At 56.0% G+C, this 16982-nt stretch overlaps 1 protein-coding gene across 2 annotated transcripts in view; it reads right to left on the bottom strand.

Moving 5' to 3' along the window:
* The window catches only part of LOC102451690 (sodium-dependent lysophosphatidylcholine symporter 1-like), an 18312-nt gene extending 16886 nt beyond the window's left edge, over positions 1 to 1426 (bottom strand). The window contains exon 1 of one of the 2 annotated variants that reach the window (XM_075900904.2): positions 1226 to 1426. In XM_075900904.2, coding sequence (XP_075757019.2) covers positions 1226 to 1300 — 75 coding nt within the window. In that variant the 5' untranslated portion in view covers positions 1301 to 1426. Of the gene's footprint in view, positions 1 to 142; positions 623 to 1225 lie in introns of those variants that run through there. The other variant, XM_089769760.1, reaches the window with a different exon arrangement.
* Between the last annotated feature and the right edge of the window lie 15556 nt (positions 1427 to 16982).

Genomic DNA, 16982 nt, shown 5'->3' with positions numbered 1-16982 from the left:
CCTGGCCCCGCCCAGGAGCTGGAGGGAACCAGCTTTTAAGCCGGCTCCCCCCACCCCCCCTTGCTTCCTCTTTCTGATAGAGGGAGCAAGGGGGGATGTAACTAGCCCCTAGCCTGTCACTATCCCATAAGCTTTTGCTTACCGGATAGTCCATTAGTCGCCTACATCCCTAGTTCCTTCCAGCCCGGGGAACGTGACCCCAGCCAGCCCAAGCTCCGGCCGCAGGCTGCTTCGGGCTGGCATCCATGGCCTGCGCCCTATCTCCGCGCGTTCCTGAGAGAGGCGCGTTATGGACACTTTCCCGGGAGGGGCGCCCAGCTTTGCTGGAAGGCTGAGATGCTGAGGCAACGTCCGTTCCTGCCCCTCCCAGGGTGGGGCCCTGCTGGCCACTGAGATCAGCTGCTTCGGCACTCGGGGGCCGGGCTCTCCAGTGTACAGACCTCGGGCTGAGTTTTCTCCCCTCGCCCGGTGCATATTGGCCAAGACGTCGGAGTCCTGACGTTTCTGGGGGCTCGCCCACGCGCCAGTGAATCTCTGATAAGAGGCGGGCTCCGCCTTTTCCTGCTGAGGCTTCGTGATAACACGAAGTGCGAATTCGTGCAGCCTGATCCCCACTGACCCGGGAGGGATCCAGCCCCGCGGCCTTGTACAGCGGGGGGGGGGGGGGGGGGGGGACGTTTAGGGGAAGGTGTGTGTGTGTGTGGGGGGGGTTAGTCTGTAACTTAAAGCCCCCAGAAGTCCCGGGGCCCGCACAGACGCTCGCAACTCGCAACTCTCTGTCCCGCGCGCGTTCGTGGGCGCAGCGCCCTGGGGAAGCGGGTTCCGCCCGGAGAGCCCCTGGTGCTAAATACACTCGCGCGGGGGCCGCTACTCGGCGGGGGAGGAGCCGGGCAGGTCCCTTGACTCGAGCTGTCGGAGCAGCCGAGGGGAACGAAGTTCCCTTTTGTTTGGCGACAGCCACGTTCGCCCCCCGGGTCCCAGCCAAGCTACAGCGGGCGGCTCGCAGGGCAGGGGACCGCCGAGCGGGGTGCGCCCCGGGGCAGCTCCGCTGGGAGCCCCGCTCGGTCCCGGGCTTTGTACCGGTTCCTCTCCCGCTTATCTCCCGGGCGCAGACCTGTCCACGGTGCCTTGCGCCGCAAGCGGATCCGCTGAACGATGCTCCCCCCCCGCTCCGCGCCCCCCGGCCATTGGGCCCCCGCGCCCAGGTCCGCCCGGCCACACTTACCGGGGCGGGCCCCGAACCCGCCGCCTGGGCGCCCCCCGCGGGGCTCTCCGAGTCCGCCTGGCTCGCTGGCCGCATGGTGCCCAGCGCGCTGCTCCTCCAGCCCAGGAAGCGAACGCGCCGCAGGCTGGACAGCGCCGCCGACACGTCCCGGCCCCAGGGCAGCCGCGGGGCTGCTCGCACGGGGCAGAGGCTGCGACTGAAATAGCCTCGGGGAGGAGCCTGGCGGGCTCTGGGGAGACGCGGCCGACCAGGTGGGGGCAGCAGCAGCGCGGAGAGCTGCCCCTGGGCAGGGCTGTGGGGCTCGGCCCTTCGGGGCGCTGGCTCATGTGTCACAGCCTGCGCCCCAGGGTTCGGTCTTGCCCAGCATTAACCCCCCTCACCGGCCATGCCAGCTCCTTGGGCTTGGCTCTTCCCTCCAGGCAGCTCAGACCCACCTTCACTCTCTATCTGGGGAGAGGAGCTGGGACCCAGCTCCCCCCCTTCCCTGACCGCCTGGGGACCCAGCATCGCTCAGGTACCGGAGCCCAAGCAGTCGCAGCCAACTCTGTCTCCGCCCATGCTGGAGCGCGGCGCCTTCGGTGCAGAATCTGCGCTGGCAGGACAGACGGCGACTCCCAAACAGCCAGGCGGGACCAGGTTTCCCAAAGGCGTCATGGGGGACCTGCCCGCACACGCTGGGGAGGCACAGAGCCGAATCTGACTCGGGTTTCGGGGGAGCAGGGTTCCTGCTCCTACGCACATGGAAACGGGACTTTGCGTTGCGGGTATCCCGCCGCCCAGCTCTGTCCATCGCCGCGTGGCTGATTCCCCGCCGTGGCAGAAAGCTTTGCTGTTACTCCACTTCGATGCTTTCAGGGCCTTTTGCTGTAGCCCCATCCACGTCACGTCACCGCGCATCAAGTGTAGGGAAGAGGTGGCTTGTGGTCACGCAGACCCAGGCTCTGCTTTGACAGGCTGTGTCTGGGGCAGCAATTTTAAGAAACCCCCACCGACTTCTTCTGCCATTCCACTCCTGGGAGCTCTCGGTGCTGTGGGCGCTGAACGAGGCTGTGCACGAAGGCCTGGCAGCTGCCCGAAGCAGCGAACGTAAGACCAACTAGACTGGGGCCGTCCATCTCTCCGAGGCCAATGCTAGGCACCTCAGAGGGACTGGACGGAGAAGGGCACTTGGTGAGTGATCCACCTCGTCATCCAGAGCAGCAGCTGGCACTCAGAGGTATAGGGAGGCCTTGCACATGGGGCTGTGACCTGTGAATGGCAAGAGTTCAAGGGAGAACTTGCTGCAGCCGTCACCCGTTTGCCTTGGGTTCGGCCTGTTTGTTACAGAGACATTTGGGGAAGGGAACCTGCACTCTTGCTGTTACGCATTGTCATTGTGGAAACCCTCAGAGTAGACCAGACTCTCTTTCTGCTTCTCGGAAGCCGGCCCAGTCTTAGGCCTTGTCTAGACTATGAGTTTAGGTCAAACAGATGTTTTGGGTCAACTCTTTAAACAATGAATCTATATCACCACGCCCAGGCCGACAACTTGAAGGATGGTTCAAGTCAATGTCGGAATGCCTCCTCGCGGAGCAGTAACGCTAAAATCCACCTTTCACGGTCGACTTGAGGACAGTGCAGATGCAGCACTGTTAAAGTCGAGCTTTTGAACTCGGGGAAGTGTCGTACTGTGCCACAATATGACCGCTCTGGGCAGGGCTGTGAACTCTGCTGCTCTGAGGCATACAGGAGAAGCCCCAGGAAAACTTGCCTTTCATCTCCCATTTGGTCAGCAGACCTCAGAGCAGGCAGCACACCTGAGCAACACGCCCGACTTAACGGCCAGGGTCACCCATGAGCGCCAGCATGGAGCATGCAGGAGATCCTGGACCTCACTGCTGTGTGGAGAGCGGAACCTGTGCAGGCAGAACTCACGCGCCTGGCTGTCCCACACCCTTTTGGAGGGCCCCTCGTAAACACAAGCAGCCGGTTGCATAACCAAGGATTGCACTTTGCAGCCACTGTTAAAGTGGAAGCAAAAGAGCAAGAACCCCAACCTGAGGCTTATCGTGCTTGCCAGGAAATCGACTGCAGCTGCTCCATACAGGGCTTGTGGATCTTGTACCTGCTTACAAGAGATCTTTGCCCTTCTACATAACACTTGCCTTTGTGTACCCAGAGCTGCATTCACGGTAAGAGATTAGCTTCTGCATGCCACAGTGCATCTTGGATCTACCCCTTTGCCCCCTCGATGCAGCTGCAACAGCGAGTCTGTTACCCAGGTCCTCCAGCTCTTCAGCTATCAGAGACCAGAATGGAAAAAACCCATACTCGGGCTGGGATGTTTAATGAGCAAATGCAATCCACATACACCGATGGGTGCAATTCAATGTATGGAGGAGAACAATATTGCAGATTCCACACCCAGAGTAGCAGAGGAGAGGGGAGCATGCAGGGAACACGAATAAGATCTTGACTCTCACAGGGGAGCAAACAGAGCTGCTGAGGCACCTGGCAGAGGTGCAGGAAAAGCATCTGGAGCACCAAGTCCCTCTGCACCCTGTGCTGAACCCACCTGCCCTCCTCCTGGCCCTAGGACACTGGGGAGGGGTAGGGTTTCAAAGCCACAGTGCCCTAGGATGTGCTCTTCTTATTGCTCGGGTCTATGGCAGCTGGGTAATCTGCCTCAACCCCCCACCCCACCAGAAACTCCCCCCCCTTACTTGCACAGATATTATGGAGCACACAGCAAACAGCCACAACAACAGGAATGTTGCTTTTGCTGAGATCTAACCGAGTCAACAGACGGCCAAAAGCACGTTCCACCTACCACTCTGCACATGCTCAGCCTGGAGTCAAACTGCTCCTGACTGCTGTCAAGGCCTCCTGCGTACGGCTTCGCGAGCCACTGGAGCCAAGGTAGGCGGGGTCTCCAAGGTTCACTACTGACATTTCGCTGTCTCCACTGCTAATTTTCCAGTCTGGGAAGCAAGTTCCAGGTCTCAGCTTTCTGAAGAGGCGGGAGTTCCTGCAGATGTGCACGTCATGCACCTTTCCCGACCATCCCACGCTGGTATCAGCGAAGCAGCCTTGGTGATCCCCCAGCACCTGCAACACCAGCGAGAAGTCTCCCTTGCGGTTTATGTTCTTTGCAAGGGCAGTCTGGTGCCAAGATAGGGGCGTGCGTTCCACCTCTAGGCCCCCCCCCCCACCATGTTTCCCAGAGTCACTACCCTTCCTAGCAGAAGGGCAGTGGATTGCCCTGGCGACTTGGATCACAGCAACCCCCCCCTGTAGATTTACCCCCTCCAAATTGATTCCCGACTTATCCGTAGCTGTCTGGTGTTGCAAGCTATTGCCACTCACGTCTTAGCTATGAGAGCGGGTCTCATTCTGGTGTTGCTGTGCAGCAGGCTGGGGAGAACAATTCACGACCCTCAGTGAAAGTGGCCTTACGCATGTGAAAGTTTTGCAGCCATTGGGCATAGATTCCTAGCTGCAAAGCATGCAGTCCCACCCAGCTGTGCCTGTCTCATGGGACCAGAATCACCGCTCGACTGTGTCAGCGGGACAAACTGTCGCCAGCCTACGCCAATTGCTCCATTTAACGGTTTCATGCAGTTTTGTGGTCATGGCCTCCCCACATTCTTCCTTGCTCGGGCAAGGCGGGAGGTGTTTGCAATACTTGCCACAGGAGTTTGAAGCTGAGCAGGATCCATGTTCGTCCTGCTATGGCATCTAGACGGATAACCAGGGAAAAGAGGATGTGAAAAAATTGCTCGCCGTTGCTTTCAAGCCGGGAGAGACGAGAGGTTGGCTACATGTTCCCAGAACTACCTGCAGCAATGTTTTCGGCCCCTTAGGCACTGGGAGCCTACCCCAGAATGCAAAGGGGCAGCAGGAACTACCCCACAGTGCATTGCTGTTCAGTCAAAGGCAGCCCTGCTACTGGGGATGCTTTGTTGGCCTCATGAGCCCACTGAGAACATGCACCTCGTGTGCTGGAAAATCAACCTTAACAACTTCAACCTAATCTCAGTGTCGACAGACCCTTAAAGAAACCAAGTTTCCTGCCCCCACTACAGAAGTGCCATGCGTCACCTTCAAAGCAGAGTGTTTCGGGACCACAGAAAAGTAGCTCTCCAACAGGTTTCAAGGCAGCTCATGCTTCAGGAATGCGCTATTGAAGGAGCTCCAGAGAGCTCATTAAGCAGCTTTGCTCAGGTTGCAGCGAAGTAGAGGGGCTGGTTATTGCAGAGGAATCCTGACAATCGAAACATCTTGAGTCCAGGAACTCGAATTTCTTGGCAGCGAACTCAGTGGCAGCCTTAGCTAAATTACACCTGCCAGCCCCAGGAAGGCGCATTCCTCCTTGCCCCACCAGAGATAGGAAGCTGCGATTTCTTCCCATAGCTGCAGCAGAATCCTTAATGGAATGTGGGTGATGAATGTGTTGCTTAGTGGAGGAGGGAAATACAAGTGCAGGTGCTGTGTCTGCCAGGCGAGGGGCAGCTTGCGTTGTAGATGACAGAAAGCACGTTCCGTCAGCTGCAAGAACGATTTAATGCTTTTCAGTCACTGTAATTGTCTTTTACATCAATGACTTACCAGCATAAGCTTTGACACATGCATTACTTAGCTGATTCCGAACTCAACCCTTAGCAGACGCCGGAGAACTTCAGACTTGTTTTCCTTCCTCAGGGAAACTGAAGGGCAGAAACCAGCGTAAAGATACCCAGCTGCTTGGGAAAGGTGTAAAGGGAAAGGCTCAGCTCTTTGCCGTTGTACCAGCACCACTCCAGGTCTGATTTACGCCCCCAGTTATCGCCATTGCGCATCTCAATTCCAATTGACGACTCTGGGGGGGTTTGCACGGTTGCCGCACCCCTGCCTGGAAGACGGACAAAACAAATGAGCACATTGTGCATGCACCGGGCTGAAAGTCCGATCCAAGCGGCGCTAACGGAGAGGAGTTGAAAAGCGTCGGTTGCTGGGCTCTCCATCCAGACGTCCAGGAACCGGTGTCTAGAGCAATACAAGACTGAACCCGCTTGAGGCTCCACCCAGTTCTCCGAGAAAATTACACAGCAGCCCTGGCGCCTCTAAGACGCTTTAATTCCCACCTGGCATGCTCCAAGTCTGGGTCTAGCAAAGAAAATTGAACAAAAAAGGAAAAGGAGCCGAGTTTTAAATTTGGGGAAACACCCAGACTCCGATTCAGAGGCCTCTCACGAGGAGCCATCACCCCCAGCGTGGACTGGGCGGCGTCCTTTGCCTCAGTGTCTCACCCTGCAGCGTGACAGGCCAACGCCGCCTCAGCCCTCTCCCTCCAAGGCAGCCGTGCCAGCTCAGCGAAGAGCCAGCGTTCAGAGGTGCCTTTGTAAGGGGGTGAGGAACCAAGCAGTAACTCACCTGCTGCAGCTCCCATTGCAGCCGGGCTGGTGCTGGCCGTCTCTGCTGCCGCCATCTCCATGCTGTGACATCGTACTTTGAGGTGCTTATAGGGAGGGGGGCGGGAGGTTGCTCAGGGCTGGCGGGCCCTGAAGGGTGTAGGGTTGGTGCTCGGACTTACCTGGGCAGCTCCCTAGTGAGGGGGGATCCCTCTGCCTCAGTGGTGGGGTCAGCAGGGAAGGGCGCGACTTTCCTCTTTGCCGGCTGCGGCAGCTTTAGGGCCTGGGGAGAGATCTCTGCCGCTCTGAGCCCTTGTGCGGGGCTTAGCGAGAAGGCCGCGCAGCTTAGCCAGACAGCGTTGCGGCGAAAGCGACTGCACAGCCTGCACCAGCATGTGGTTCCCGGGGCCTGGTGACAGCACAGAGAGCTGGGGGCTCTTGGCCCCCCTCCCGCCCCACAAATGTTGGGCTGCGCGCCAACAGGAAGGTGACATGTCGCACTGATGCACACCCCAAAACTCATTCCACTCCGGCACGGGAACGAGGAGTGGGAACACTTCTGTCCGGCACCAGGGTCTCGGGCACAGCACCCATGTGTGTCTGATTTCAACACCCGCCATCACTGAAAACCAGGGCTCTCAATGGAATCCAATCAGCTCTGTCCTAAACTGTGGGCAGGAGCCAATCAGTGAACTCACACTGCTATGTCAGGACACCTGGCCCCACCCTCTCCCTGACATTGGGACCGGACACCCCGACCCTGCTTTGGGAGCAGGGGGTGAGTCCCGCAATCCGGGCGGGTTCGGTACAATTCTGCCGCCTTTTGCTCGGACAAGGGGATGTTTCATTTCCTTTGCAATCAACGCTGCAGAGAGTTGTAACCCGCTGCCAGCCAAAATCGGTCCCTCTGGCAAAGCAGCTGGATCGTGCTGCACATCCTCCGGGGGGAGGAAGGATGTTCACACGAAGAGTCTGTTCCTGGACTTTTCTTCCCCCAGCTCATCACTGGATGCGAGGGGAGAGGCCATGCACAGGAGCCCAGGGGGAGAAGGGAAACCCAGAGTTCTGAACTCGGGGCTGTGCTAGAGAGTGAAGGAGAAATGACTTTGTTTTAAAATTACCTTGTAGTTTAAGGTGTTTAAAATTTGGGAGCTTAATTTTGAGGGGTTTCACTTGTCTACTAGAAACAGCGGGTATCTGTTGGGGGCGGGGGGGCATTGTTTTCCTTCACACCGGCCTGTGAACATCCACACGGCTGCCGACTTGTGTAAACATGCTGCTTTTGCTTAAAGGGCCCGATCCAAAACCTGCGGCAGGTAGGAGGACTCTTTCCACTGACCTCAATGGACTTTGGCTCGGGCCCTCTGCATGCGTGCACTCACCCCCAGCTGGTTTTCTACAGCAACTGAGCAATGAGGGTGTGAATTCAGCGTCCAGGAGGTGAAGCTTATAAAGAAGCTCTAGTTTAGAAGAGCCAAAAGGCCATCAGCCACAGAGCTTCCATTGCATCGTGGGAAGGGCATTGCTTTGATGGCCTGTTTACATTTGTAATGCTGCACAGAGATAAGAAACATAAGGAAGGCAGCCCCAGGAAAGCCAGAGTCTAGTTCTTGGGGCTGTGCTGTGCTAGGGTCTTAACGAGCAGGAGATTTTCACACGCCTAAGCTAAACACGGCTGATTATTGCCGAACAAAAGAGACGAGCTGCTACTTGATCATCAAACCCTTGAAAAGTCCTTCTGGTTCCATGCTGAAGAGAACAGAAAACACGCCCTGCTGAAAGGTAACTGTAGAGAGGCAGCAGCGCGGAGGGGGACAGGCTGGAGCCGAGATGCGCGGGGAGCCAGCTTTCAAGCAGGCTGGCTCTGTAGACCCGACTGCCTCCCTTGCTGCCTCCTACAGAGGTAACGAGGGGGGGGGGCAGGCAGGAATTGGTGCTGGGGGGAGCTGGTTACCCCTAAGACCAGCTCCACGGTGCCACCTCCCCCTATCAGAGGCAGCAGTGTGGAGGAGGGTGGAGGGGAAGCTGCCGTGGAGCAGCCTCTGTCCACAGTAGCCTGGGCTCCCTGCAGTCAGAGGCTGGTCTGTGGCAGCAGCCCGTCTGCGGGGAGCTTGGCCCCCCCCCATGGACAGGGGCGGCTGCCACCTGTGTATCAAAGGGAGGAACACAGGGCACCAGGCATCCAGGCCGCACGGGGTACTGGTGTTTTGAACTGGCTCCCCTCATGGACCAGCTCCTGCCTAACGCCCTGTGCTGCTGCTATCAGAGTGGCGCTGGAAACACACTGGCTGCCCAGGAACTATCGAATAGTTGTATAACCACCAAGGTTGGATGCGGTTTCACAGCTATTCAATGACACGCTATCTAATATCCCTAGCGGCACCTCCGAGGGGAGGTACAAGCTTCCTGGACACATGGAAAGAGGCTCTTTGGTTAACCCTCCCAGTTACATGCAGCGCCATCCCTCCCTCCCAATACGCCCCCGCTGTCTCGATCACAAACACACAAAAAACTAGGCAGAAACCGAGAGGTATAAATTCCAACATGAGAAGTGAGATTCTGCCAAGTGCAGGGTGCATTCTAAAGCACAAGAAATGCAGGCAGCACTCTGCCTGGGAGCCGGGAGAGAGGAAAGTGGTTACTTTAATAAGAAATACAAACAGTGTCTGAAAGATGTTTTTAAAAGGAAAGGAAGCCGCTGACTCATTGGTTTTATCACTGTGGCACAGATTAGCCTCCCACACAGACAAATGGCAGAACACGAACTGCAGTCCCACAAAGAGAAGCCCAACCTCAGACCACTGAACTGACCCAAGTGCAAGAAAAAGGTATTTTTGGCCCCAGAAGGATGTCTGTGCTAACTAACAGACATCCCAACAGCAGGCAGCTGCAGAGATGAGAATTCTCTCCCTCCCCTGCAAGGAGTAGTTCAGAGAGAAGCAAGTCAGTCCTGAAATAGTAGGTTAAACAAGGCAACTCACCACCCCACGTGAAAGAACCATGATGCATTTGCTGGCTCTTTCTGCTTTATCTTTCACGTTCCTCCACTCTGGTGTATATTTAACTTCCCTATCAACAGAGCAATAAGCCTCGCTAATTCTCCTCTCTCTATTATTAATACAGTCTATTGAAGGAGACAAGATTCAGTCAGGAACATGCTACGTACTGGCTCTCCAGGCCATTCAGCCAGCCCTGCTGCGTCACAGTAGCAGCTACAGAAGATACATATCCAGGCTAACTACATTTTCACTACTCTGCTCTGGCAAATAAGTGCAAGATAGTAAGGCATGTCATATGGTCTCGCATGGTCTTCTCATCAATAAACTGTGCAACTACAACCGAGCTGGGGCTACTGTAAGGCAGGTACATAACTGGCTGGATACCCGTTCTCAGAGTAGTTATGAATGGTTCACTGCCATGCTGGAAGGGAGTTCAGCAGGAGTCTGTTTTGGGACTGGTTCTGTTCAATATCTTCATCAATGGTTTAGATCAGTGTTTCCCAATTTTATTTGGCTGAGGAACCCTTTTCAGCTTTTCAAAATTTCAAGGAACCCCTAGGTTTGTCAAGGGAAAAAAAAGGGGAGGAGAGAGGGACCCATCAATTCATGAAATTCACATTCCTTCCCCAAGACTCCCCCCCATCTCCTTTCTGTGAGGCCTCATCCGCTCTGTTCGCCTCCTCTCCATCACTTGCTCTCCCCAGCCCTTATACCTGTCTCAACCTAGTGAGAGTGAGGTGTGGGGTGGGAATGAGGGATTTGGGGGTGGGAAGGGGTGAGAAGTACAAGCTCTGGGAGGGAATTTGGATGCAGGAGAAGGGGCTGTTGACTCGGGGAGGGGGCTCCAGGCTGGGGAGTGTTGGGCTCAGGTGGAAGGTTGGGGTGCTGAGCAAGCCAGGGCTTGTGGATGTGAGGGTGCAGGAGTTTGGGCTGGATATGTGAGGGACTCAGGGCAAGAAGTTTGTGAGTCTGATGGGCTCAGGACACAGATTTGTGATGTGTGGCTGGTGGAGGAGTGTTCTGGCAGAAGACTGAGGATGTGGGGATGCAGGAGTGTGGGGATGTAAGAGGCTCAGGACAGGGGGTTCCAGTGTATGGCAGGCTCAGATTTGGGGTCAGGTGGTGCAGGAGTGTTATGATGCTGCAGTGAAATGGGGGCTTGGTCCCAACTGGGGGCTTGTTGGCCAGGCTTCATTTTTAAATAAAATACTATGTCAAACACAAAAGGTTTAGCATTGTCTTTATATGTGAGAGGGGTGAGGAACCTGTTTTGAGTCAAAGGTCACTGACCCACAGAAAAGTCAGTTGGGGCCACACACGTGAGATGCAAAAAACCCCCAAAAAAGCTCCTCCAAAAACCCCCAAGCCTCACTAATGTGGTCCCAAATGTGCTGGTGGGGGTAGGGGACAGAGTGCTAGTGGGTGCTGGGGCTGCGGAGAGGGTGCTGCTGGGTGGAAGGATGCTGGCTCAGGTGGCAGGGTGCTGGGGCAAGGTGCTGGGACAGGCAGGTGGCAGGGTGCTGGGGTCAGGGACATGGTCCTGCTGGGCACTGGGGTGGGTGACAGGGTGCTGGGATAAGGAACAGGGTGCTGCTGGGTGCTAGCGTGGATGGCAGGGTGCTGGGACTGGGGCCGGGGCCAGGGCGGTGCTGAGTCCTGGGGTGTGAGGCAAGGTGCTGGGGCCAGGGCAGTGCTAGGGTGGATGGCAGGGCTGCCAAGGAGCAGGATAGGGATGGGGTGCAGGATCTGGGAGGGAGCTGGGGGGCAGAAGGGGACAAGGTCCGGGTGGTAGGTAGGGTGCAGAAGCAGGCTGGATGTAGGGTGTCCGGCTACGAGGGAGGGTGCGAGGAGGGGACTTGGGTAGGAGTTGGACCTCCCTGATCTGGCACCCTCTAAACATGACTGGTCCCAGATGAGGAATTTTTGGACCAGGGAAGGTCATTTCAGGGCTCCTGATCCCCCCCCCCCCTTCCCCACTAGGCTTCTTTGCACCTCTATCCCCTGCAACCGAACTAAGCTGCCCACCCCTGCTGGTTCCCTGCACTTCCCCCAAAACCATCCCTCACAATCCAAGGGAGTGCAGCACCAGTTCCCTGCAGCCCCTCCCAGCCCAGCTGAGCTGCCTGTCTGTTCTGTATGCCCTCCCCCATCCACCTCAGCCCAGCTGAGCACAGCTGAGCCCTGCACTGGTTCCCTGCATGCCTCCCCCACAGCACAGCTGATCCCCGTTTCCTGCACCTCCTCCAAGCCCCACAAAACTGCTGAGCTAAGAGCCGATTCCCTGTCCCTCCCTCCCCTTGAGTCCAGCCCCGGTTCCTGGCACCTCCCTCCTCCTGCAGTCAAACTGAGCTACACACACACACACACACACACACACACACACACACACACACACACACACACACACACACACACACACACACACACACACACACACACACACACACCCTGCCCCACCCCACCGCCCAGCCCAGCTCCCCAGACCTCCCCACTCTGCAACCCAGCTGAGCTCAATTTCCCTGCACCTTCCTCCAAACCATGTAGACATGCTGAGCCAGTGCTGATTCCCTGCCCCTGCCTCCCTCCCTCCCCTTGGCTGTGTCTACACTGGCACGGTCTTGCCCCAAAGCGGCCGCTCTTGCGCAAAAATTTGCTGCCTGTCTACACTGGCCGTGTGTTCTTGCGCAAGTAAACTGACGTTCTCAAGTATGAAATCAGGGCTTCTTCCGCAAGAACTACGATGCTCCCACTCAGGAATAAGCCCTTTTGGGCAACTATTCTTGCGCAAGAGGCCAGTGTAGACAGGCAACATGAATTTCTTGGGCAAGAAAGCCCTATGGTTAAAATGGCCACCGGCACTTTCTTGGGCAAGAGAGTGTCCACACTGCCATAGATGCTCTTGTGCAAAAGCACAGCTCGCACATGGAAGAGTGGATGTGTTCTTGCACAAGAAAGCACCAGTGTAGACATAGCCTAAGAGTTTCTTCACATGAGCAAAATAAATTGTGTTGTGCACCAGTATTGAGTTCATGTGGCTTGTTTGGATGTGCCACCCAAGATATTAATAAATATTTTTAAACCTCGACCTTTTCCCTGGTGCCTGCTGTCCCCCGACTCCTCACCCTCCTCTGCTGTCCTGACTCCTGCTCTTCTCACTGTCCTCAGCCCTCCTGCAACCTGCTCCCCTCCACCAGCCCTTCTCTCCCCCCTGTGCCCGCTTCTCCAGTAGCCCCACTCTGATCATGTGAGCTACCCCTCCTCATCCCCTCTTCTAACACCTCCCTCTACACCCCTGCCCTGCGTCTCTCCTCTGGTGCTGGTCCCTCCACTGGGCAGGTGTCTGCCCAGAATCCCCTGGCACCTGCACCTTCTCTTACCCCTGCCCCCTCCTGGTGCCTCCCCCTTCCCTCACTTCCCCTGCCCCCTTTGCTCCATTTTTCCCTGATGCCCACCCCTCACCACCCTCTGCCCCTGTTCCCCTCATGCCCCCGTGCCCTCTCACATGACTTGCTCCATCCCAGCCTTCCTCATGCCCACCCCTTCTTTCAAGCCTTCTCTCACCCCTCTAGCCCCCAATGCCCTTCCCCTCTCCCCTCCCAGCATCACCCTGTCCCCCTCCCACTGACACCTCTCCTCCTGCCCTTTTCCTTATTGTCTGTGCTTGCCCCCTGCCATTTGTCTCTCCTCCACCCCTGTCCCTTTGGTGCCTTCCCCTTCCCCTCCGTCTCCGCACAAGCACCTTCCTCTCTCAGCCCTTCCCCTTTCCCTCTGCACAAGCCCCTTCCCTTCCTTCCACTTTGTGGGGCCAGAGTCTGTGCTCTGTCCCCGGACTCCGAAGCCGCAACTCAGCCATGCGGTGCATCACGGCGCCCAGCAAGTTTAAAATCCCGGGCAGTGACATTATGTCATGCCCGGGCGTCTCTCCACCTGCTGGTTTGAGCGCGCTGCGCAGGGCAGCAGCAGCCAGCCAGGGGGAGCTCAGGGAAGGTTGCACATGGCAGGGACGGGTCCGGTTCCAGGTCCGGGGGAGAGACGCTCTGGGGCCGGGCTGGGAGGACGCGCGCACGGGGTCGGGACCAGCTCCAGATATTGCGGGAGCATGGGTACCACAAGCCCACACAACTCGCTGCCCATGCCTCTGCTGGCTAGCCAGCTCTCTCTCTCTCTCTTTTTCAGAGGGGGTCGGGGAGTGCCGGCTCCTCGCGGAACCCCTCGTTTTGCTCCGCAGAACCCCAGCGTTCCGCGGAGCACCAATTGGGAAACACTGGTTTAGATATTGGCATAGAGAGGACGCTTATTAAGTTTGCAGAGGATACCAAGCTGGGAGGGGTTGCAACTGCTTTGGAGGATAGGGTCAGAATTCAAAATGAACTGGACAAACTAAATATGAGTCAGCAGTGTGACATTTTTGCGCAAAAAAAAAAGCAAACAGGATTCTGGGAGGTATTAATAGGTGCGTTGTGAGCAAGACACAAGAAGTCATTCTTCCGCTCTACTCTGCGCTGATTAGGTCTCAGTTGGAGTATTGTGTCCAGTTCTGGGCACCACATTTCAAGAAAGATGTGGAGAAATTGGAGAGGGTCCAGAGAAGAGCAACAAGAATGATGAAAGGTCTAGAGAACAGGAGCTGTGAGGGAAGACTGAAAGAATTGGGCTTGTTTAGTTTGGAAAGGAGAAGACAGAGGGGACATGAGAGCTGTTTTCAGGTATCTAAAAGGGTGTTACAAGGAGGGGGGGGGGGGAATTGTTCTCCTTGATATCTGAAGATAGGACAAGAAAGCAATGGGCTTAAGCCACAGCAAAGGAGGCTTAGGTTGGATATTAGGAAAAACTTCCTAACTTCAGGGTGATTAAACACTGGTTAAATTGCCTAGGGAGGTTGTGGAATCTCCATCACAGGAGATATTTAAGAGCAGGTTGGACAGACACCTGGCAGGGATGGTCTAGACAGTGCTGGGTCCTGCCGTGAGGGCAGGGGACTGGACTCGATGACCTCTTGAGATCCCTTCCAGTTCTAGTGTTCTAAGATGCTACATGTCTGACCAAAGCTACCGCAAGGCACGGCCTACAAATTAATAGGAAAACCTGAGAGGAGCAGAATTAGCGGAGCAAGATGACAACGGAGCATATTAAACCAAGCTCCATAAATGCGTGTGTTGAGAGTTAAGCCTTGCAAAGCTCCTTGGATATTAAGAGCTAAAAGCTCGTGGGCAGTTTAAGGACAGAGATGCCTCCCACTAAAAAACTCTGCAGCAATGCCACCCTCTGGTTTGGAGATGTAATACACTTTTCACAATGGCAAAAGCTGCCGGGCAACATGGTCTTAAACCAACCCAGCTTCCCTGGGCCCACTTGCCCCAAATAACAGACCTGTCACTGCACGTGAGATTTCAAGAGTTCTCATACAAACCAGGCTACAGTTGTGCGGCAGAATGGGAGCAATCTCCACCTGCCGCACTACAATCTGAATCACACAGACTCGCTGACACGCATTTCACAACCCTGGGTGAATTAGCTGAGACAGCAGAGCCACCCGGAGACGGAGGAGGAAAGCTTGCTTCCTGCTTCGGTTTTCTTGTAAAACTACCACTTGCTAGCAGAGGGGAAGTGGGTAATTTATTTATCTTCCAAGCATCTTCCTTTACTAAACCCCTCTAGTTCCTCTCAGACACTTGCATCCAGGAGGACTGCACCCAGCTGATTACCTGTGCCTCTCCCCAAAATGCAAGAGGTGGCAAGACTTTCCATTTGGTGGCCTTACGCCACAAGCAGCCAGGTTCTTTTGGGACAGACAAGTGAGAGATCCAAATTCCACCTGACAAACGTCCTAGCATGAGGCAGGTACAGCGATACCCTGGCTAGAGGGAAAAACCCCTTTCATGCTCAGACACTCTACTTTGACATGGGGATGTGGACTGTTAACGGGTGAACCTGAACATATCACCCCGTAATGGCCTACAACGCCCCTTAATGGGTCCATGGGGACCGCAGCAGCTTCCTGTCTGCTGTGAACAGGAGGCTGCTCCAGCCCCATGGGATCTGCCGCAAACAGGGACGTTCCAGCCCTTGTCTGTGGCAGGCCCGGGTGTGTCACAGACGGGGCTACTCCAGCTGTCTGGAGCAGTCCCAGCCTGTGGCAGGGGAGCTCCCCCCCCTTTTAATCTGTTACCTGGTTTAACCCATGAAACGGGATTTTACATCCCTACCCTGAAATATGAAACATTACCCCTTACAGCACTGAACAATCCATGCCCATCCCCAACTCAAAGTGGCCCATCGTCTGTGGAACAGCAAATACTGCCCAGGTATAGAAGTAAGGCTCAAAATTGCCGAAGAGTGTCCTGTGCAGAACAGCCTTGCTAGCAACGCTCCCCCAAAGACCAGAAGCTGGCTGTTAGTCAACAAATGTACGTGGACAGTTCCAGGCACCACATTAGAAAGGGTCAAATGACATGTTCCTATTTTTTTAATGGTCACTTTCACAATAATTTACAACGTTTGCCATTATGCACATCCATCGTGGATCCATTTAATCACGAGAAATACGAATTCCTCCCACTCTCAGGAGATAATTGCTATAGAAACGCCCCTGCTGAGGTCTCAGGGCAGCCGTGGTTTTGCAAATGCAGATTCACTCCGAGGAGTCCTGTGGCCTTTGAATGCGGATGCCCAAATAAATCTGTTAGTCTTTGAGGTGCCACAGGGCTCCTTGCTCTTGCGAAGGTCCGGTTCCCATTCCTCTGCCTCTTGTGCTTGGTGCACCTGCCCAAGCAAGCTTCTCAGGCGGAGCTTGTACTACCTGCTGACCTACCCTATATAGGCAGGCCCAGGGTTTGTTCAATGCTCCTGGCAAGTACGAAAGCTGAAGAACAGAAAACTGTGAAGCACCAGGGAGGGAGGGTTACAGCGCTGGAGCTCTACGCACACGCATGACTGCGCCTGGAAACGAGGGTGCATGCCAGAAAGGGAGGGTTACAGCGCTGGAGCTCTACGCACACGCATGACTGCGCCTGGAAACGAGGGTGCATGCCAGAAAGGGAGGGTTACAGCACTGGAGCTCTACGCACACGCATGACCGCGTCTGGAAACGAGGGTGCATGCCAGAAAGGGAGGGTTACAGCGCTGGAGCTCTACGCACACGCATGACCGCGTCTGGAAACGAGGGTGCATGCCAGAAAGGGAGGGTTACAGCGCTGGAGCTCTACGCACACGCATGACCGCGTCTGGAAACGAGGGTGCATGCCAGGGAGGGAGGGTTACAGCGCTGGAGCTCTACGCGCACGCATGACCGCACCTGGAAACGAGGGTGCATGCCAGAAAGGGAGGGTTACAGCGCTGGAGCTCTACGCGCACGCATGACCGCGCCTGGAAACGAGGGTGCATGCCAGG

Source organism: Pelodiscus sinensis, chromosome 17 (genome assembly GCF_052426305.1).
Source record: "Pelodiscus sinensis isolate ZL-2025 chromosome 17, ASM5242630v1, whole genome shotgun sequence".
NCBI classification, from domain to species: Eukaryota; Metazoa; Chordata; order Testudines; family Trionychidae; genus Pelodiscus; species Pelodiscus sinensis.
The sequence above is the reverse complement of the archived record's forward strand: the minus strand, read 5'-3'. Positions and strand labels throughout refer to the sequence as shown.